Source organism: Protopterus annectens, chromosome 1.part0 (genome assembly GCF_019279795.1).
Source record: "Protopterus annectens isolate FY-2018-M chromosome 1.part0, PAN1.0, whole genome shotgun sequence".
In the NCBI taxonomy this organism is placed as follows: domain Eukaryota; kingdom Metazoa; phylum Chordata; order Ceratodontiformes; family Protopteridae; genus Protopterus; species Protopterus annectens.
In genome coordinates this window covers 1,855,109,867-1,855,134,646 of record NC_056725.1, presented here as the reverse complement: position 1 = coordinate 1,855,134,646, position 24,780 = coordinate 1,855,109,867, and the positions used below count along the sequence as shown (strand labels likewise).

The 24,780-nt window shown below is 39.6% G+C and overlaps 1 protein-coding gene across 2 annotated transcripts in view; it reads left to right on the top strand.

Annotated features, from left to right (window-relative positions):
- The window catches only part of OSMR (oncostatin M receptor), a 1,030,877-nt gene that overhangs the window by 721,109 nt on the left and 284,988 nt on the right, over positions 1-24,780 (top strand). For both annotated transcript variants that reach the window (XM_044069885.1, XR_006364564.1), the window contains exon 13: positions 2,150-2,251. In XM_044069885.1, the coding sequence (XP_043925820.1) occupies positions 2,150-2,251 (102 nt within the window). The remainder of the gene's footprint in view (positions 1-2,149; positions 2,252-24,780) is intronic.

Sequence of the window (24,780 nt, the reverse complement as noted above, 5' to 3'; positions counted from 1 at the left end):
TTGTAAATGTCAACATTATTCATATGTTTGTGTTACAAATGTGTTAGAACTATATGCCATAGAATACAGATGTGTGCTGAAGAGATATTTTGTAAAGTACTGAGCAGAAATGTATATACACCATTGTAACTGTTTAAATGTGTATATTTTAACAGGGGAAACTGGAACACGGGAGATTATCTTGCAAAACTTCAGAAGAATAGTTAAAATTAAGAGAGGTGAAGAAGAGAGAGTACAGGCAGGGTAGTGTGGGTGGAGAAGAGTGTCAGGAGTGATTTGTGACAGATGAGTACCAGTAAGAGTGAAAGGGAAGATCTACAAGAGGGTAGTGAGACCAGCTATGTTATATGGGTTGGAGACAGTGGCACTGACAAAAAGGCAGGAGTCAGAGCTGGATGTGGCAGAGTTAAAGATGTTAAAATTTGCACTGGGTGTGACGAGGGTAGACAGGATTAGGAATAAGTATATTACAGGGTCAGTCCAGGTTGGACGGTTTGGAAACAAAGCCAGAGGCAAGATTGTGTTGGTTTGGACATGTGCTGAGGAAGGATGATGAGTATATTGGGAAAATAATGCTAAGGATGAAGCTGCCAGGTAACAGGAAAAGAGGAACGCCTAAGATAAGGTTTATGGATGTGGTGAGAGAGGACATGCAGGTGGTTGGTGTGACAGAGCAAGATGCAGAGGACAGAAAGAAATGGAAGCAGATGATCCACTGTGGTGGCCCCTAATGGGAACAGCTGAAAGAAGAAGAAGTTACGTTATGGCTGGACCATAAACAAAAGATGGTATCTCCCTGTTTCAGTGCAGTAATAGACACAATATCTAGAACTAGAAGTTTTTTTGTATTCTCTTGGAAGTGTTTATTGTTTTATGACTTCCAGGCTCTACCTTAGATCTAAGAGAAGTCCTTGTTTATGTATTTTCACAGGTAGATACTAAATGCTACCAGCTGCATCAGTGCGGGTTTTCACCTGGGATAGAGTCAGATGACAAGAAGTGATGTCATGATCCAAGCTACCCCAGCAGTAATATTTGAAATATTAATTTAAGAAGTCTCTGAGAGAGATAGCATTTTGTATTTTGTCTTTGACCTGAAAGAACATCCATTCACCACATCTGCCTTGTTGCTCTGAAAGTAAGTTAACTAGGGTATAGTAGTTAACTAGGGTATAGTAATTCTCTTAGATTCAGTCAGGAATATAGTGAAGTATAGTTTAGATGTTTTCTTTATTTATTTGAGACTGTCATGCAATCTTCTTTTAAATATTTCCTCTGATTTTGAACTCTGATGTAACTGTGATTATATACTGAGTATTTTCTTGTTGTGTTATTATTTAATATATTTAAATATGTCATTGTGGCTGATATTTGTGAGACATATTTAAGTTCTGAGAGTACTTGCATACTTATTTGGTGACAATGTGTAGGCCAATCCTAATAGCCTTGTTTTTGGCTAAACTACAATTTATATTGATAGTAACATTATACAGTAAGATTGGACAACCTTTGTTAAGGGGCTTAAAGTAGCTGATAAGGACTTGGCTAGTGGCAGTGATAACTACCTTATAATCTGGGCAGAAGGGATCATAGCTAGTAACCTGTGCCAGCCTGAGCCACTCAGCTGAGATCTCAACTCTATAGCTAAGCCAGTGGGGAGTCTTACTGGGGATCGGGAGAAACCAGCCCTGAGCTGATTGTGTTCCCTGTGTGCTCTTAAGGGAAACTGCACTTGATGCAGAGAGCTGCATCTGGAAATACTGTGTGTGTACCTGTCATCCCCAGTGTACGTCCCCCACTGGTGCTAGTGGTGAGGATTGAGGTTTCTTGATTACTATTGCCAGTGGTGGGGCATCACTCAGTAATGTTAGGGATGTAATATCAAGGAATTGCTCTAGGCACTAGATGAGCTAGCTTCACCTATGATTAGTGTAAGATATAGAAATTATATATAACATTACATATGTATATATATATATATATATATATATATATATATATATATTGCGCCTGATTTGAGGTCTGTTTTGTCTTTGTCCCTAATTCTGGAAACCTATGCTTAAAGGTATGGAAACATAGTACCTGTATAAATATTTCTCAGAAAACTTTAATGTAGTGTTTTGTCTTTTGTTCCTGTTTTATTCTGCAGCTAAATTCAAGCCTGGTTTGAGGTACAGATTTGGTATATATGGATTTAAAATTGATGGAGCCCATCTGCTTGAGAAGAAAGTGGGGTATATTAAAGAGCTAGGTGAGTGTACCAAATTTTTTGTTGTTATATGCCATCTATCTTTCTGTCTATGTGTTTACCTACTTCATAAATAAGATAGCATTCATGATTTAAAACACAGTTAAGTATTTGTTCCTATATCTCATATTTATTTGTTTTGTTTTCCCCAGGAATATCCACTTGAGTAAGACTGCTCGCTTATAATGGACATGAGGGTTAGCATAATGGTTAAGGTGTTTACCTCACAGACACAAAGTACATGGTCTGATTCTCACCTCTGAGGGAAGTTGCTATGCTTAAAATGGGCTACAAGGGCAGTTCTACTAGTACTTACCAATGGAGGCCAGGGAAAAAAGCCCTAGTTTTCCAGAAAGAGTAATGCAGCTCAAAAGGCATAAACACATAAGTGATGTCCAAGAAATCATAGCATTGTAGATATATTTCTACCAGCATCTATGTAAAATCTACCAAAACAACAGAGGCCTCCAAAGCAGACACCCAAGCAACCGCCACCTCAAGACATAGCACATGCAACACATAGTTCACAAAGTCAGTGTGCTAAACAGTCACAGCCCTTAAGGCCAAACAACATGCCAGACACACTTGTAATAGGTGACTCCATAGTCAGACACACTGATGTCCCGCTCACCAGACTGAACAAGGAAAAGGTCACAGTAAGCTGCCTGTCGGGAGCTAGAATCCGCCACATAACACAAGCACTCAGGTCACTCCACAGCAAGTACAAATATGACTCATTGTACATGCCGGTGTGAACGACCTGAGACGTACCTCCCTGGACTACATGAAAAGAGACATAGAGGAGCTCTCTGATTATGTAGCCCAGGCCGGTATGACCCTGACCCTGAGCAGCATCTTACCCTCACCAAGAATGATGCCACAGTACAAAGACAAAATTATCAGTTTTAACAATTGGCTTAATTACTGGTGTCATTCTAAGGGGATCCAATGTCTGTCTGCTTGGGATGACATGCTTGACAAGCCACGCTGCTTCAAGGGATGGCTTGCACCTGTCACCCTGGGCTTCCGGATATTGGCCAAGGCTCTTGCCACCCCCATAGTGCCTTTTTTAGGCAAGGCTCAAATGACAAACCTACCTCCCTAGAAAACACAAGTGGAAAAAAACTAAGGGTAATGCTGCTCAATGCCAGAAGTCTAAACCTCAAGATGCACGCCCTCGAAGCCCTCCTCAGTATGGAGAACATCGATGTCTGTGCAGTGACTGAAACCTGGTTCAAGGCTCCTGAGAGCACTCCAGCACTATCAGGTTTTACCTCATATCATGCTTTCCGGACCCAAAATTTAGACCGAACCACAAAAGGAGGGGGAGTATCCATATTCATCAAAAATACCCACACCTCCAGGTTAGTGGCAATGCACGAAGCATCGGAGACCATCCAGGTGCAACTAACCATAGGCAAAACTTCCTTACAGTTTGTAGCATGCTACAGACCACCCTCTCAAACTCAGGAACCCCACACAGCCTTCCTGAAGACACTGGAGAGTATGAATGTCTCTCCAAATACCATCACATTGGGAGACTTCAACTACCCAAACATAGACTGGGAACATTACTCAAGCCCCAACACCCTAGCCCAAAGATTCCTAGAATTCATAAACTCAAATGCAATGGAACAACTAGTCACCATTCTCACAAGAGGAGACAATATACTAGACCTGATCATCACAAACATGGGGACAAAATGCTCCACACCGGAAGTATATCCCTCTTTGGTAAGATCAGACCATAAATTAATCTCACTGGAAATCCACATCCCGCCCCCTGCACAAAAGACCACAGTGAAGAACTTCTCAAAAGCCAACTTCACACTTCTTAAGACTGAAGTGGTATCCTTCAAGGCCCCTGGGCCAGTGGAAACCACAACCCACACTGCTGAATCCTTTGCAAATGCCTTCTACGGGCACCTTCAAGAATGCATGGATCATGCAATCCCAAATAAAACCAAGACCCATTCCCCCAAAGGCAGGCGCCCGGTCTGGTGGATCCCAGCCATAAACAAACTTTACAACAGGAGGAGGAAGCTACTACATGACAGAGCAAAATCCCTAAAAGGGAAGGCATCTCTGATCAGTACTAGCAAAAAACTACGATCACTCATAAAATCATCCAAGGCCAACTTTGAGAGAAAAATCTCAAAAGACACAAAAGACAATCACAAGGCCTTCTTTAGCTATGTTAGAAACCTGCGTGGAAACTCCCAGATATGCTCAGAGTTAGTCCAAAATGACACAAAATACACTGAACCCACTGACATTGCCAACATTCTGGCAGACAGGTTCAGTGCAAATTTCTCCTCCCCCCCAAAAGGAGAAATAACTATCCCAGCAGAGTGTAGCCTCCCTAACATCTCAGATGCCCAGGTGAGAGCCGCCCTCTCTAAAGCTAAAAACACAGCATCAATGGGACCGGACGGTGTCCCGGGCTGTGTGCTACATGAACTTCAAGAGGAACTAAACCCACACATAAGGCTGCTGTTTAATCTTAGCCTTACTACAGGATACGTACCCAAAGAGTGGTGTACGGCAACAGTGGTCCCACTTCACAAAGGCGGTGCTTCTACGGACCCTGGAAATTACCGCCCCATAAGCTTGACGAGCCTGGTCTGCAAAGCTATGGAGAGGATCATTATGGAACTCATAAACAAAGACATTGGAGACCTACAGACATTGGATCCTACCCAATTTGGCTTTGTCAAGGGCAGATCCTGCCTTTTGAACTTGGTCGACTTTTTTGAAACAGTCACTAAGGCCATTGATGAGGGTAAGGCAGTTCACACAGCCTACCTTGACCTTGCAAAAGCCTTTGACACAATACCCCACTCGGGCATCATAGACAAACTCACCAGCTTAAATGTAAACCCATATGTCATGAGATGGGTTGCAAACTGGCTCAAGGACAGAACCCACAGGGTCAGAGTTGCTGGAGCTATGTCAGACTCTAAGCCAGTGACAAGCGGTGTCCAACAGGGCTCCGTCCTGGGACCCCTCTTGTTCGGCATTTATTTTTCCGAGGTACAGGCAAACATAGGAGGATTGTGGCTGACAAAGTTCACAGATGACTGCAAACTGGGCGCCATAATTGATACTCCAGCGGACACAAACATCCTTCAGAAAGGCCTCATAGAAACGGATAATTGGTGCCAGAGCCATGGCCTTAAGCCGAATGCCAAAAAATGTATAGTCATACCCTTTGGGAAAAACAAGGTACCCACAAATTACCACATAGGTGGTAATCCATTGGCACGGAAGAGGTAATCAGGGGCCTAGGGACCCAGGTTGACAGTAACCTCTCATTTGACACTCACATTGCCAAAGTGGTTAGGAAGACCTTCTATATTGCCCACCTTATCATGAAGGGTTTCACATCTAGATCAAGAGAGGTCATTGTGCCCCTGTACTCTTCTCTTATCAGGCCAATGATTGAGTACAATGCCCCATTTGGGATGTATCTTACCCGACACCTGCAGCAGTTGGAAAGACCCCAAAAGTTCCTCACCAAGAGGATAAAGGGTCTTAAACATATGTCATATGCTGCCCGACTGAAAAACTCCAGCTCTATTCAGTCGCATACCGCCTACTCAGAGGTGATCTGTGCCTGACGTACAAGGCCATGTCCAATCCGAATTAATGGACATGCTCCACCTCAGAAAATCCAAATCCATCACAGCCACACGAGCAAGAGACTTAAACCTCAACACAGAAATAAATAGGACGTGCTGGAGGGACAGATTCATAACCCAGAGGCTCCCTACACTCTGGAACAGAATCCCAGTCCATGTTAGGCAGAGCCCCTCACTAACTCTATTCAAGAGAAATCTTGACGAGTGGATGGGAGATCATAGGTTTACCCCGGGGGTCATCTCTGTGTCAGTACTAGACAGAGGCACAGTAAACTAAACCCTAAAAGGGCGTAGTATTCTCATCCTAAGGGGTGGTGAAAGTCACACACACTCTGGCTAGGCTTATAAATGCCCTAGGGCAGATAGCCTAGTACGAACCTATGAACCTATGAACACTTGCAGTACACATATTGCTGGTTGTCACTACTAAGTACTTTAGTTTCAATAGAATATATTTAACCATGTGCCTCACAACAGTTTACTTAAATAATACTGTCTGTCTAGCAGAATAAAATGTAATATTGTTTGGTAAAATCTTAGTAACATCACACATAATAGAATTCTTGAACACAAGATTTGTATTGTCTGATAAATATTTATACAAGATACAGGTTTTGTGTGGTGAAGACAGTAAACTCCATCATGTTATCATTTTGTCTCTTACAGTGCTCACGTCTTAGGAGCTCACAATACATTTATTCACTGCCACTTGCTTAAAATAACAAGTGCTTGACTCCCACTAGTCCAATCTCCCATAACTACTTAACTCACCCAGCACACAACCCTACAACACTGTAGCCTTACTGGAGTCCTAACTCTAAAGAGTTGGATCTAGCACTGGTGACTTAGGTGGTTGTCTAGGCCCACAGGCTTGGGGGGCACTGTCCAGGGGCTTCCCCAAAACTTACATTTCTTCTTTAAGAACACAGTCTGTGTGCTTTACATTTCTTCTTTAAGGATGCACGCAGACTGCAGTCTTAATAGCATATGTGTGTGCATCGTATTAAAGACACATGCACATGCTTAAATTTTGGAGTGGCACACGGGATTTTTGTTCCATTTGAAAGAGGAGAATTGCCATTCCTTACAGAGAACAAGCACAGGAGTCAGAGTGTGTGTGTGTGTGTGTGTGTGTGTGTGTGTGTGTGTGTGTGTGTGTGTGTGTGTGTGTGTGTGTGTGTGTGTGTGTGTGTGTGCGCGTGCGTGTGCGTGCAATGCCCCAGTTAGGAATGGCAAGTTGGTTAACTTATTCAGGCTCAAACCCTGTATCTCTAGAGCCTGAATCCTCTATACTGACTACCATCAGGTACATTTTCAAGGACTGTTGAGTTTCTGTGCATTTTTGAAGAATGTTGACTTTCTGTGCATTTTCAAGGAATGATGAGTTTCAATGTAAGAGAAGTTTACTGTTGCGCATGCTAAGTCTGTTTTCAATTGATAACTGTTTTGTTTAGCAAATGGCCATCATCAATGTTTGTGCTATAAAATTTGAAAGTAGTGTTAGCAGCATAGTTGTCTATGGTGCAGAAAGCTGGGGCTTCTATTCCCCAACATGTAGATGGTTTACGGATATTACAGTGCTCTTTAAGGAGGGGATGGAAGTTCTACACTCCTGAGTTTGTGCTCCTTTGGATGAGATGCCTAGTAACTATGAACCTGTTGCTGGTCTCACAGCTATTCCCTATTGCAATATTACCAGCTTACCTATTCATTAGTTATAGATCTCTTTAATATGGAATTATTCAAATTACTTTTACTTCGGCAAAGATTGTGTATATTAAATGATATTGGTAAGTGGACGTTTGTGGTTGAAATGTTCTTTAACGGCTCATATGTTTTATTTCATTGCTTAATAGAAAAATGTTCAGACCTACAAATTTAAAACACACGCTAACAACTGGTCATGTATTATACAAAAAATGTAATTTAATACAATCAGGAAAGTGCATCAAGAACACATGCATGTATGCATGGTCCTCAGAAATATGTGCAAGGGACCTATGGTTTGAAACCAGCCCAAAGGTAAACTTTATTTACCACTGGCCAGATGCATTTCTTTGAATGTGGGTTTCAATGCGGTTTTAATGAATGTGAGTTTCAAGGGCAGAAAAGTTTACTGTTCATGTTAAGTCTCTTTTCATTGTGGCACTGTATTGTTTTGTTTAGCAAATATCTATCAGTGTTTGTGCTATAAAATTTGACATAAAAGTTTTAAATATCTCTAATCATTGTAGAAGTTAAAAAGAAAAGAGTTTGCACACTGACAGGTCTGAGCAGTGTTTATGGTACATGGGGAGAAGTAGCCAAGTAATGGGACTATGGAATGGCAGAGGGGGTTTTGCCAGGAAGCCCTGCTGGGGGGGGGGGGGGCCCAATCCATTACTTTGCCTAGGAACCCATTTGACCATGATCTGGTTCTGACTCTAACCCTAAAACTCCCACACTGCTCCTAATTCCGGACCTTGCTCCCTAAGCCTAAATCTCACTTCCCGCTCTCTAAACCTAAACCTTTCTCCACTCCTTTCTCATGGTTGCCACACTAAACTCACTCAAACTCGAATAATGTCTTTTAGTAAGCTGCAGTAGCTGCTTGCCCTAACTAATATTCAAGTTCCTGCATGAGCTACAAGATACTTTAATCTCTGGCTTTGAGGCAGTGGTTTTTGAAAGATTGGGACTCAAGTGTTCCTAGTACTGATATCTGAAAAAAAAGCCATATCTGGTGTTAGTGAGCATGAGAGCCACACACTGAGTTATAGGTTACTATAGGATTTTATTTGAACATTGTTCCTACAACAGTTTAGTGTAGGGCAGTCAGATGTGAGTAAATTAGTCTGTCTACTAATGGTAACTATTATAATTTAATACATCATTTTAGTGTTAGCCTATCAGTTGATGTAAGGAGGTGTGGTGATGGATTCAGCATGATAAAACTATAGTAAATTTTGCTATTTTTATTAAGTGTATTTTAGCCTTATTGAATTTTACTTTAAGAGCTTTATGTAAATCACAAGCCAATATAAACACTTGGAAGTAGCAGTGATGTAAAAGTTACTCTAGTTTGTGAAATAAAGCAGTTTTTATACCATGCTATGAACAATGTGATGGGCTACAAGATACTTGAGTCTCTGGCTTTGAGGCAATGGTTTTCGAAAGTTAGGGACTCAAGTTCCAGATGTAGCAAATAGGCTGCATTTTCATCCATCATACCCTGAATGGAAATTGCATGTTATCCTTAACTTACTACAAATATGCGGTTTTAATTCTGTTGTGAACGTGTATAATGTGGTTTTAATTCTACTGTGAACATGTATGTAATGTAATTAGTACTTGTGATTAATGCTTTTTGTCATACTTTATCTGGTATATATCTTTTGGAGCTTTTCTCCTCAGGTCTCCGCTGAAAAATGGCATCTGCCCAGTTGGACTAACCCGGTCAACAAATGTCAAATAAATAAATAAATCTGACTTCATCAATTAAAAGGCCGAGAATTGTGAATGACTAAGGAGCTTGATACTGGATAAATCCCAAGACAGTCATGCTCAGATCACATAACTTCTTCCCAGCAAGGTAACAAGATGTCCAGAAGCTGCAAGCAAATTTTTAAATATTCACACTTTATTAACTTGACCATGAATATCTTCATAAATTCAAAAAAAATTCTTCTTTAGTGTGATTAATACCAGCTTGTTTATGTTTATAGTCAGTCTTACACATTTCTGTACACTCAGTGCTTGTAAGACACAGAAATAAAAGAAAAAAAAACATTGTTTGAACTGTCACATTATAATATAACAGGTAAAATACCTATCACATGTCGTATTTTAGAGAGCGCAAGTTAACTCCTTGTATGCATAATTTCCACCAGCCATATTGTACCATAGAATATGATACTGAGTTTAATTCAGCACTTAAGATTGGAAACAAGAATGTTCCAGTAGAGCATAATAACACCTACTGGAATGTTTACTCCAGTACTTCCCTGATAAAAGGAATAAAATGATTCCCAATGGAGCCATCAAAACTCATCATTTGCAAACACTTGTTAAAGGTACATTAGAAAAACCTTCAATACATAACTTTCCTACAGGAATGAAGCAATCAGACATAAACCATGTAGGCAGACATACTTTAACAGAAAGTTCTTTATTTCCTGTTAATGCATTTTCTCACTACAATAATTTTTATAGCCTTTGTCACGAAAGATCAAACTAAAAGTGTGTCATGTGAACATTTGAGTTATACCAATACTAAACCTAAATCTGTATATGCTCACTATCTGAACAAGTAAGAACAACAACAAAAGAACTGAAAAACAAGTTTGTTGGTTCTATGGTACAGAGGGGGTGAAGCCCTCACCTGTGACCCAGACAATCCAGGAATGAATAGTAACCTGGTTGCTGGATGAACCAACAGGAGAAGGTAGAAGAGAATAACCTTACCTGTCTGGGGGGGGGGGGGTCTTCCAACCTGCTGCAATGTCATCAGCTGCTGGAAAGAGATGTACACAACATGCATTGTATATACTTGAGGGTTGGCATAATGTTTAAGGTCTTAGACTCTCAGATACAAGGTACAGAGTTTGATTCTGACCTCTTGTTATTGGCTAGGCTTGTTAAGTCTGCAGACTGATAGTCCAGTATTTGCCTATACCTATACTTGTCTCTTCTAAACTGTAGCCACACATTATCATTCACAAAGTATATAGGGGGATGTGCATGTTCACAGAAGAAGACATATCAGGCTCTCAGGTCTGTGAGAGTGCATGGCACCATCGAGGAAGAGTTAAGACAATAAAAGGAAAAAACACATCATGGCTGCATGCTTCATGGCTCTTCTTTGTCTATCTCTTTTCCCAGTAATGGGAAATGAATGGGCAAGGTTACAACAGTGGCCAAGTGGCTGGTGGGTATGGTAGAAAAGAAAATAATAAAACAAAAATTATAATCAAAAATAAGCACAATAAGCATATCATGGTATAATTGCAGTAATAGTTGGGAGGGGGTGGTAGTTACGGTTTTGATTTGATCCTTCTTGCCTGAGCATCAGATCCTGAAGATTCTCTCTCAGGATCATATCTGACCAGTTCATATTAAATCTATTACTCTAACCCATATCATGTACTACTGCACAGCTATACCATACAGAGCACCAGGCATTCTAGTGGTCTTCATTATTAGATGTGCTGTTCAGAATTACTCTTTGGTACTTTCTGAATTCCATGTGCTTAATAATGGTTGCTAAGGCAGTGAACAATATAGGTTTTGTTTACCTGTATTGAAAACAGCCCTGAGTTTTAAGCCATATGTCTAGAGCTGTTATATGTAGTTTATTCTACACCATGTGCGCAATTAGCTTAATGCTACTAAGCAAACACTTCTTTCCTTTTTTAAGTAGGGGTTACCTGCATACCAAACCATTTTTAGAGTAAGACAAGAAGAATGCATGTTGCTGGAAAATATAATAAAGAGCAGTGGTACAAATATTGAACATATGCAAGTGTATCTTTATTATTTTCATACTCAAGTGTTGACATGAGATGTCGCACTTTTATTATGAACTTTAGTGTTTCCTTGAAACACTTCATTATGCAGACATTTGACTTGGGTCAATAGCCATTTCTATTTAACTGCATGAATTCTATCTAATGGTTAGCTGAAAAAAAAACATCTAATATTAGCCTTTAGCATCCCTGTATTTAATAGCAACTGTTTAATAAATGAGTGGTCAAACATATCAAGGGCTTTTGACAGGTTCAAGGAAAGGTTGGCAAACTCCTCTACCTCCTCATTCAATGTGTTGCTAGCATGACTTGTAAGGGAAACACATACTGTATTAATTGTATAGTTTTATCAGGTACTGGTATCAGCATAAAATATAGGTGTCCAGTAGATATGTTAACCATTATTTGAGTGCAACCATTTCCATAAACTTTAATTAGTTGATGGAGTAGTGCTATTAACTTAAAGCTACTAAGCACAGATTTCTTTCTTTTTTTAAGTAGAGGTTATACAATAATATTGATGGTCCGAGGGGTGCTGTTTTGGAACGAATTGATGTGTATTGTGATGAAAGTGATTTAAAAAACAAACTGCTTTTTAAAGAGTCAGTATATATTTTAAAATTTAGTACTTTATCCCCTAAGGGGTTAAATAATGAAATTAATTGCAGGTTTCTTGTTTTAAGATTTTAATAAATTGATTAATTGTATTTAATAGTTTAACTGAAGGATGTATTTAGTCAGGTTATTCATTGTTAATGTTATACTCCTTGAAGGCTTGTGGAGCCGAGATGTCAGAGTGTGTTTTTACAATAAAATTCCTGTGTTGGATTACTAGCTGGTGGTTCTACCTTTGTGCTTCAACTTTTGTGGGATTGCTGTTATACAATAATATGTTTGCACAGCACTGGAACACAAGATTCTTTTAAAATTCTACTAAAGAGTATTGCTATCATGTAAGATAATTTCTGGTCTCTTAAATGAAGCATTTTTAAGAGGAATATTTTCAGCAGAATTGGCACTGTACTTTCTTATATTGGTAAGGAGTCTACAAACATATTTGTACATTAACTGTTGTGATTATAAATGTTGGAGTAAATTGGCTTTCAGTTGTAAAGTTCTTGGAAATGTCATCTATTTCCATACTTTTCTTTGAGGAATTGTGTTAATGATATGGGCAATGAATATGATAGCTTTATAAACATCACCATTATCAGGAACATGGGTAATTTGTATAATTTGTCCTGCATTAAAGAGACCCTTAACAACAAAGCAAAATTATTTTGATTATTATGAGTAAGTTGAATATTTTCATATTTTGCATCAGACTGTAAATTAAACTTTTACATGTGCTACTAGCCTCCTCATACTTCTACATTATGTGTTATTTTACTACTTTGTATTGTTTATACAGCCTATAATGAGTGTATAGTTGACATAGTGTATCACAACTGTTTATTTTGTTATATTCAGTCATAACTATTCAAGGGAGACTTTTCTTATTTTAGTCTAAGTGCTCCTTGAGGTGTTGCAAAGTTAATTAGTTGTACAATCACAGAATGTTTAAGTTAACAGGCAGTAATCTTAGGGTGTTGTAGTGGGGCATGATGTGTAAAAGTACACAAGATAATAATATATGCACAGCTGATATGTTTTATCTTATCTTTGCACAGATGAATGCCTGGTTTAAGACCCTTGGCCTAATCTAATAAATTTTAAGTGGAAACAAGTAAATATGAGAACAGTGAATATAACGGACAGTTTTCATTTAGCAATCAAAGTTTCAACTTATCTTTCTGGCTGCAAAAGAACATTACATTTTTCTTTGCTCTCTTACATTTCCATTGGGACAAGCTGATAATAGGGCAGTACAAGACAGAACACTTTTTTAAGGCTAAAAGTTAATGATTTCTGAAAGTATACAAGTAGATTTTATATCTACGGAGGATGAATAAAGATAAAAACAACAACAGACAGTCTAAGTAGAAGCACGGGTAATACCATGTGTCTTAGTATGGATACCCCAGTTTCAGGATAATTAGGGCCTGTGTTAGCATCTCTGCATTTGGCACAAATATTCTTATTAGGAGAGTTAACCCTCATTATTTGAAGATATGCATAGTTATGTGTGTTTGTATTAAATTTCTAGATTATAGGGGTGTTCTGCGGTGTTTGTTTTTTTATGACGATTTTTAGTAAAAAAAAGTCTTGTAAAATGTGACATAGGTTCCAATATTGATAAAAAAAACTGATAAAGAATTAACCTGGCAAACATTAATGGCTACATGTATCACAAAAGCTGGAACTAGACATTTAAAAAAGTTGCCATACATAAACAGGTGGGAGTAAAGCTCTCTTACCATAATGGCAACATTTTCCATATTATCTTGGAATGCGAATAATCTCACAGGTATAGACAAAAAGGAAAGAATAGTTAATTATACTAAGGAGGAGGAGGCACAATTGCAGAGTGCTAAAGAGAAAATAAGGGAGTACTTGGATAATGTGCATGAGTTTAGAATAATTACTGTTGAGCAGCTTTTTGTCCCAATCCCCTTCAATAAACACACATCACACTAAATGACGTTTGATGACCTTTATTAAACTTCCATAACATAGCTTTAATAACCAATATTTATTAATTACAACTAAACACAGTATAGTTGATTTTAGTCACTGCATAAACATCCATGTAATGTTAATCAAGACAGAGTTACCACACTCATCCTGACCCAGTAAGGAGCATCCATACTTCCACTCACTTTACTTATGAATCAGCATCCAACAACTCACTTCATATACCATTTATTGAATTACCTATCTAAACAAATAAGTCAGAACAGTGTGACCTTATTCATCCTGATCCAGTAAGTAGCGTCCATACCTCCACTCACTCACTTTAGTTAGGAAGCAGCATCCAACAACTCACTTCATATACCATTTATTAAATTACACCTCCAACCAAAATAAGCAGTATCCTTACTTCCACTTGCTTATATTTAGCACTTAAACATCCAACATCAGAGGGGGGACAGAAGAGGACAAGCCTGTCCCTCTTCTCCACCCTACCCAGACTGATGAAAATAGCCACAATCCCCATCAATCCACCAATAAACGTAGGGAGGGTGGATAGCAAGTTCACGCCAAAGTGTGATCCCTTACCTAGCTATACTTGCCTACACTCCTTAAGCCCCTTCCCTTACCTCATTTCCTCCCAATCATCCCTCCTTCCCATTTAACCCTTTCATCTCCCCCACCCTCTTAACTCCCACTAATATATTATCTAACCCATTTCTGAAGATGTCCCTGGGCAAACTGGAAAATAAGCAGCGTCCTTACCTCCACTCACTTATATTGACCATTTAAACATCCAACACCAGCGGGAGAACAGAATTGGCCAAGCCTGTCCCTCTTCTCTGCCCACCAGCCTGACCAGGCTGTTCCCCCTCTCTCCTACCAGAATTTCAACAACCTAACCACCCATACAAAGGGATATGGGTGGTTCAACCAAACATAATTTGGTGTACCCATCTTCTCTAAACCTAACTGGAACCCTATCAACAACCCCAAAGCCCTATCATATAAGTGCTGAAAGCCACCACTTGACTAACAGTTAATCAATGATCCCTTTCCCAATACTACATCTTTGCATAACTTCCATATATTAACTTCTCACTCAAACAACAAATATTAACCTCATAATGAGCCCCAAGACATTCCCTTACCTAAGCAACACCAAAACATTAAACCCAATGCCACATGAAACCACGCCAGGGCAATTGCCTACCATCATCCTAACAGCAGCCCTATATCATAAAGTCCAAAAGCAATGCTGCCATACCTCCAATTATCCAGTACAAGCATAGCACATAATGACCATCCTAGCCTTTGATGACCATCAAAACACTTTTGGAATGACTAAATACAGCCATAACATAAATGCCACAGAAACTGTAACCCCTTGAACTCCATATTCCAACAATCCCCACAACAAAACCCATCATGACAATAGTCAAAGTCTGGCCATCTTCCTTCTCAACCTACCCTGACCCTGCAAACCAATGACCACTAACCCAATTAATACACCCAACCATGTCATTCATGAAACTGCAGTAGTCGTAGCTACATCCTGCTGATACACCTCCGTAAATAAACACAACCCATCCCACAGCCACCTTACACAACTGAAGTGAACCCTAAACCCCCTCTAAACCTAGTCAATGTTAAATTGAAACTCCCTGTACTCAACATCCCCAATCGTACCTCCATCCACCAAACCACAAAACAACCCCACAGCGTATGCCCCCAAACCCAACCCTCCTATAAAATGTGTAAAATGCCAATCCCCATGACCAACACTGTCCATCTGCCCCAAAGGCCATCCCAGTGAATTAACCCATAGGCAACACAATGGTAAGCTACACCAACTAATTAACTCCTACCAAATTAACCCACTTAAACTGGCCAACATACAACTTCAGTAACCCATAACTCCCTGAAAGCCACATTTGAAACAAAACACTGCCTTGTATATATAATAAAACCCACAACAAACACGTCCTTATTCCTCTGCCAAACAGACTGGATAGGTGACTGTAAACTCACCCCAGGGTTCTACCCACATCCCTTGAAGGACAATAGGAGTAGTATGTGAAAATACATAATTGATCTTGGCTAACCTCCTATGCTCCTATAATTGTTGTGATTCCATCCCACCTATAAACGCCAAACTCCCTATAAACCCCCACCCTGCATTACCTTGCCCCAAACATACCTCCCCCTGTAACCCTATTGTGCATCACTCCAACAGTCAAAATCCATGCAAGAAAATCCATTACCTTTTGAAGCCATTTCATCAGGGCACTGACCATTGTTCACCCAGTGGTTAGCCATCTGACCTCCTTGTGCACCTCCCAAGTGACTGGGACGTCCATTGAAACAGGCTCCATCACTCTGAATCCTCTTCCTTCAGGTCACCAACCACACCCCACTGAATTCCACACCTCTGCAATCTGCAAAAGAAGACAGATTAATCACCCTGCCTTTACCAGAACAGAAATTATGAACCTCAAATGCTACCCCTTGTGTCTATGTAACAAACACCTTTTCACTATGACCCCCCACTTCACTGGCCACCTTATGTCCTGTCAGAACCCCCAAATGTCATCTCTGATGTAAATTTGCCCTGATTTGCTAGGGCGCCACAATTATATGAAAGATGGACCAAAACTATGAAACAAAATCTGGACATTCTGCAAAATCTGTGCAGATGAAAACCACCCGCAACCCCCTTCAAGAGGAAATCAGCAGCTGAACTACATGCTGTGTAACCAGCTGACCCCACTGCCATCCTGAATGCCTGCTCCCACCAGCAAGGTCCACCTCTCCATGACCACAGAGCAAAAACCTGTCCTACACTCCCCCTTTTTCCTGTTCTGCACAATACCTGGCTTCAAGCCTAATTGTGTCCCACACACCATAAAAGTGTGTGCGAACACAAATATCTTAGAACTTAGCCCTCAATCTCCTAGAGCAATAAATGTGGCCAAAACCACCCACCAAGGGGGGCAACCTTCAATCATTTACCCTACAAACCCAAAGTCAAGAGCACGGTGGATCCCACAGCAGCATGAGTTATAGCCGAACATGCATTCTGCACTCGTGTCCATCACCACTCTTGCCAAGACTTCCCCAAGCCACAGTTTTATGAAAACATACCCAGACATGTGGACACACATACTTCTCTGCACCATAAACCTATAGAAATTTTTTGTCATTACAATGCACCTTCAGTCTTCAGTGATGTACCACTAATTTTCCAAGACACAGTCATGGAAACTGAACCAACTGAAGGAAAAGAACAAGTCCTACCAAGGGAGACAAAGCCTCAAAGCATTCCTCTCAACCTCTTAGAAGAAATCTGGACAAAATCTTACAAAAATGGGGGTACAAATGCCCAAAACCTTGACACCTCAAAAACACCTCCGCCCTATCCCACATCTGGTCCCAAGTAAACTCTGTCAGTTACCTAATCCCAATGTTATTTATTATTTATATATATATATATATATATATATATATATATGTATATATATATATATATATATATAAATATATATATATATATATATATATATAAATATATATATATATATATATATATATATATATATAAACCCAAGAATACCTTAGCCAGTGTGAGGGCTTCAACACTGGTCAGGCTGTAACATGAAGCCAATCACTATACCCTGCAAGCCCTTGCAGGAAAAGTCAGGACAAGCCCATCAGTAAACCAAAAGACCACACTTTCCTCCAATATGAGACAATCTTATTCCACATTTCCAAACTGTCACCCCACCAACCCACAACATCCTAACTGGAATAAATCAGGCTGTGCTATCAAAATGAGTCTAAACAGGGGAAAAAACAAAAAAAGAATTTCCAAACACTGCTTACACAAACTTAGAAAGCTGATAGAACAGGTCCCACATCAGTGTGAATTTCCTGAAAGGTATGAAGCCAGAAACCATTTTTCCCCGTGAAAATGGACCAAACACAAGTCAAATTCAAGACATTCTAATAAAATCTGAATGGTTGAGAGATATGAAAGCTGCAAACCACCAATGGCTACCCTTCCTGCTTGCTATTCGCTAACTGAGCACTCAACCCTCCTCCCTGGGCCTAACACACTCTACACGTATCAGTTTCGTGCAGTAAACTACTTGTATTCTATCTTTTGTTTTTTTGCTTTATCCCCATAGCCAGCGTTAGGCACCCGTGAAACCCATGGCTGCGGGGAGCCCCCGATTACTTCCCCGCAAATGAGGGCCCCCATTCAGCACCCGCAGGTTGCTCCAACCGGCGTTGCTCTTCTTCAGCCAGGCTCCTCGTGAACGTCTGCTCACAATGAGAAGTTTTAAATCTCCTCCACGATTAGATTGTATCACTAAATGCAGTATAAGAAATATGTCCATTATTTGTTTCAGCAATATGACTGCATAGAGTGTTTCTATAGACACATCTATTAATATCTGAAAAGTGATTACATAGTCTATCTTTAAGTTTTCTATTGGACCCATCGCGACATAAAAAGGAAAAGTGTGCACCTAGCCATACATACCACATTTTTGGTATTACAATTTCTGTAAGCAGTGATATAAAAATCTTTATTAGTAACGGAATGTTTGAAGAGTTTACTTGTATCTATATTTTTACAGAAGGAACACTTTTGACATTTGTAGGTTCCTTTTTTGTTATTCTAAGTTTATAGATAGGCCTTGATTGCTCTTTGTAGCAATGTTAATTATTTAAATTAGCAGATCTTTTGTATCCAAAAACTGGTCTGATATCAGACCTTTGAGTTGTTGATTTTCTTTAAATATCGTCCATTATTTACTAATGATCCTTTTAACATCTGATGTTTTCCGGTTGAAGGTTAAAATACATCTTAAACTCAATTACTTGCAATCATGATTCTGTTCATTGAAGTATACTGGCATGTGGAATATTGCTCTCGCTTCTGTTTGATGATCAGAAATTGTTACTTTTCATCTTCTGAACATCATTTTTATTATAACCCCCTCTTTTTGAAGTCCTGTGCTGTCATATCAAGTTGAACAATCATCTGATTATCCAAAGTATTCAATTTTGCTATTCTATGTAGTTGTTTTTTTACTATATAGTTAAACATATGTGGGGGGAGCAATCTTGTATGGTAAAAATATGTATTTTTCTTCACAGTTTTTTTTTTTATATAAAGTAGTATCTATCTTATCATCAATATTTCTTATCAACTTGATATCAAGGAAGTTAATCTCATTTGCAGAAATTTCCTTCTTAAATTATAAGAAATCTGTAGCCATAGAAATGTAATTAAAAAAGTTATCCAGTGTAAATTCATTACCATGTGAGAAAATAAATAAGTGATCAACAAAGTGCTATATATTCTTTAAAATGATTATGCTCAATATATATTCTTTCTCCCGAATGTACATAACAATATTGGTGAAAGTATTCACCATTGTAGTGCCCATTGTCTTTTTTTACGAGAAATGGGCCAAAAATATGGGTCAAAAATCAGGACATTCTGCGAAAATCTTGACTATTGAGAGCTATGTCAGGTGCACATCAGTGGAGGTTGCAATTATGCTATACAATACTTTTTATTATAAAAGCTACAATTTGGCTTGTTTATTTTTATAATTGTGTCATCTTCTTCAGCATGTTACACCAAGCACTATTTTCCTTTGGAATATGGGCCTTGTTCTGGGTATTAAAAGAGATGAAAGAAGAAAAAAGAAGATATAATAATAAATATAAAGTGTTCTACTGGAAGTAAGAGAAACTATGTTAAGGAGAGAGAAAAAAGGGAGCAGTAGCTGTGGTTTTGTGAAATGAATACATAAATAAAAGTGAGTGAAGCTGAAGGGGTAAGAAACCAATGGTATAAAAAGATAATGAATGAAAATGTTTATGCTGATCAGTAGGTAAAATTAGATGAGTGAATAAGGAAAGCAATAAAGGGAAAAATTTATGAAAATGAGAAAGTGGCTTTTCATAGAAGCTATTATTAAACGAGTTACCTGTAAAGGCACAGATGCAAAATGTGTAAAGTTCAAAAGACAATATAGCAGGTGTTTTTCAAATATAAGAAAACTGAAGCTTTTGGTGTTTTATTTGGAAAACCTTTGAACACGTATGCTTTAATAACTTAAATATAAAGAGGTTATCAGGTCAGACCTCAAAATATTCATGGAAGTTGGCAGATTATGCCGAGTTCAGTGCAAATATTTCAGCAAACCAGGTAACATACTAATATGTAGTAATACAGAAGACCCCTAAGTATAATGTAACAGAACAGTCAGTCAGTTATGTTGGCACAGCGGTATGTTTGACTTGCCAGCACATGCCAGACAAGCAATGCCCATACATAAATATGCTCCCACTTGCAGGACATATGAATATATGTGTGTGTGTGTGTGTGTGTGTGTGTGTGTGTGTGTGTGTGTGTGTGTGTGTGTGTGTGTGTGTGTGTGTCTACACACACATAGCCAGCTTTAGGCACCAGTGAAGCTTGCGGTCGCTGGGGCCCCCTCTTCCTGGGGGGCCCCCAACCACAGCAAGTTATCTTATCTTGATATTTTGTAACATATGCCAAACAAACAAAAGCTAATATAGCAACCGTGTATACTTAATAAACCATATGGTAATAACTCTTATTTATATTGCCTTTAAAATTCAAAGATGTCTCTGGTTATATTAACAGTGCTTTATCAAGTAACAGGCTTCATATTTCCATTAAATATTTTACCACTGACAATGCCCCTAGCTTAGTTAAACCTTGCTGGTGTCCATTCTCTCCACTAACTACCATAGCCATCTTTAGGTACGGTACCTGCAATACCTTTGGCTGCCAGGGGGGCCCAATCATCATTGACTGTGTGGGGAGCCCCACAAATTCTGTAGCTGGTTGGGGGAAAATGAGGAGGGAAAAAATGTATTTCCTGATTATACTCTTTAACCTGAACAGGGCTGTGATATGGCCGTAATAGGATAAAGCTAACAATGAACATGAGCAAGGTAAGCACTAGAGAGATCAACAGCCCAGAGTGACTGATCTCAGTGCAAACCTTTGATTTTAAGAAGAGCTGATGCTTCCAATTTTCAAGGATTGTTTTCCTCTTTCTGGAAGTTTTATAAATACTGGCAGAACACCAGATACTATAACTATCAACTTCTTTGCTGTAGAATTCAGCCAATGCCATAAATAATAGCAGAATAAAGGCTCAAAATCAGAAACGCATATTAAATATTACTCTAATTCACTTAAAAAGTTAATAGAATAATACCTTTTGCATTAACATGCATTTTTGGACAATAAGTATAAACTCTGTCTGGATTTATTGACCATCTAATAATCCTGAATGATTTATCAGCAAATCAAACTTATTATGATGGACAGAGCAAAATTATGAGCAAAATCTGTGAAATCAGGGAGGGTGACAGGTATGAATTACTTATCAGTGAGGTAAATAAAAGTGAGTTATCCCTGCTGTTGTTTGTTGACTGCTAAACAGCAGTCACTGATCTGGTGTAGCAGTACCAGTATTGCAATGTACTGCTATTTGCTGAAATAAGTACAAAACTAGTATTGTTATGGCTTATGCTTGTGTGTGTCTAAAAATATCACTGATTTTTATCTGTGCACACATCTAACAATGCCAGGACATATACATTATTCTTCTAGGAATCAATAACAAAATGCAGATAACAGGTAATTTCATTTCATTTCAATGTTATGGCATAAAATTTCTTACAGAACATTCGGACACTTAGATCTTCTAGGAGTCCGGTGGCCCCCACTCCCCAGACTGTATAAATGGATTTATGGGGCTCCCTTAATCATCCTTGACTGTGTGGGGGCCCCAAAAAAGACATGTCTGGTTTGAGAAATATGTATTCATTGTCTTATTATACTATTTAACCTGAACAGGGCTGTGATATGACCCTGTTAGGATAAAGCTGATAATGACCTCTGCTCTCAACTGCACCCATTCTAAAACCAGCCCTGCTCAGATATGTGTGTTTACAGAAAGCTGTTGTAGGTTATATGGGCTGGGGGTGGGGGACTGGAGACTGTGTGGTCATTACTTCTTTAATTTTCATCACAGTCAAACCTTAGAGATGTGCACAGGAGGTCATTATAGCTTGTGTTGGGGCTGAGGACAGTGTGGTTATTGTGTCTCTTACTTTTCTCAGACCTCAGAGGTGTACAAAACTTATTATACCTTGTGTAGGGGCAATATACTGTCTAGGAGCAACAAAGTAAAATACATTACTGTAATCATTTTTTTCACTCGCTTTCCTCACCTTAATCTTAATTTCTGTTCAAGTCATCATTGATGAAAAGGTTGTGTAAAAAGAAAATAAGCTTTAAAATGCAGTTCAGAGCATATAGAAAGTTACGGCTTACTGAAGAAGTTGAAGAGTAAAGTAAAATGCGAGAAAAGGAAGAAAAAAGTAATGTGCATGGTGTGGGGAACCCAAAATGGGAGGAAACATAGGGGAAGAGTGGAGGGTGTGTGTGGGGGGGGGGGCTGAAACAGTAGTTCTAGGGCTCCATTTTACCCAAATCCAGACCTGTACATAGAGTTGTTGTAATGTATCACTTTTGCAACTAAATACCATAGGTTCATAGGTAGGTACTAGGCTATCGGCCCTAGGGCCCATACAAGCCTAGCCAAAAAATGTACCCTGGCTTTTGCCACCCAAGAAAATTATTTTCCTGTGCCCATGTCGAGCAGAGCCACAGAAGTGATCCCCGGGGTGAATTTCCCATCTCCCATCCAATCATCAAGATTTTTCTTGAAGAGTGCTAATGAGGAGCTTGTTTGACATAGATGGGTAGTCTATTCCAGAGTATGGGAAGTCTCTGGGACAGGAATCTATCCCTCCAGTATGTTCTGTTTATTGTGGTGACAAGGTTAAGGTCCCTAGAGCATGTAGCTCGGAGGGATTGGGATTTTTTTAAGTGGAGCATGTCCAACAGCTCTGGGTTTGACATACCTTTGTATGTTAGGCAGAGATCGCCCCTGAGTAGGCGATATGCGATGGAGTAAAGCTGTAGCTTTTTGAGACGGTCTGCATAGGGCATCTGTTTGAGGCCAGTAATCCTCTTTGTGAGGTATTTCTGTGGTCTTTCCAGTTGTTGTAGATGTCTTGTGAGGTACATACCAAAAGGGGAGTTGTACTCTATAATGGGTCTAATGAGTGATGAGTAGAGGGGAACAATGACCTTTTTTTTGTGGATGAGAATCCTTTTGTGATGAGATGAGCCACGTAGAAGGATATCCTGACCACTGTGGCGATGTGATTATCAAAGGAGAGACTACTGTCCACCTGTGTCCCAAGGTCTCTTATCACATTTTCGGCATTAAGTAGACTACCAGCTATGTGGTAGTTCATGGGTACAGAGTTTTTACCAAAGGGGATGACAATACACTTTTTGGCATTGAGCTTCAGGCCATGGCTTTGACACCAGGTATCTGTCTCAGTGAGGCCCTTTTGTAGTTTGTCCACATCGTTAGGAGTTTCGATTATGGCTCCTAGTTTGCAGTCATCTGCAAACTTTGTTAGCCAAAGACCTTCTGTGTTGGCCTGCACTTCTGAGAAGTAGATACCAAACAGGAGAGGACCCAGGACTGAACCCTGTGGTACTCCACTTGTCACTGGTCTGATGTCGGATTTGTAATCCGCTACTTTCACACTGTGGGTTCTGTCCATGAGCCAGTTAACTGTAAATGCCTCTTTGTGGGATAGGCCAACATAGTGCTGTACACAGACATATTGTAATGTAAGAGCACTGTAGCTACAGATCAGTCTCTGCATACTACTCCTAAAAGTTTGCAGCATGAACTAAAAGGTTGCTTAGAAGGGGTGGCAGCGACAGGGTGATACTTAGACAGGAAGTGCCTAGGGGGCCCCCAACTTGACATTTGCTGGGGGCTCCCAAATTGCTAACACCGGCCCTGTTTATCCCTTAGCTAACTGTGAGTTGAGATACATAAGTGCATCTTCCATATTAGAAATGAAGTCTATAGTTGAGTATAAGCAAGGGTATGGCCTTCGACAATTCTGCACAAAGCTCAACAGAGGAGGGAACCAAGGCACCTAATTATTGACACATTCTACGTACTACTCTCGAACTTAGAAAGTGGCTAGAACAGCAGACCATGTCAGCACATTTTCTGAAGGATATAACCAAATTGGAATGTCGATCAGTGAATGAACCCGCTCCCCCCTCCAATAAAGGTTAATGCCATTATGCACATGTGACGAGAGTGGCCGTAACTCTTAGGAGCTGCATTATCCAGGAAACAGCTTAGTTGGCGGCCTCTTACCATCAGCAATCCAAGTCTCAAACTAACATGCAACACCAGCAACTCTAAAGAAATTTCAGTAATGACCACAACTCCTCTTTCTATGCCATCCAGCCACTGGAGCAGCCCAGAAGATAAAGCAAGAGAAAAATTAACCCACCTACCCTTCATCTTTCGTCCCCAAGTGTCCGCCACCCTTCATGTTAGAACCATCCACCTGCAAACATTTTTCTTTTTTTTTTTAATGAAGAGAAATGCTGCCTGCTAGCATCACACCTCGCATGCGCAGAGGCAGACACTACTCAATCACACTCAGCCCATGAAACGCCATTCAACTTTACCTGCCAAATATCCCAAAAGCGAACATGGTAGCGTACCATCACCAATGGCAGAAAATGGGAGGCATGACAGCATTATCACCACTGAACACTATCCCTACCAAGTTTTCCTTTTTTTTTTTTTTTTTTTGTGTGAAGCAGGCCCACAACTGCCATCCAACTACCACGCGACAC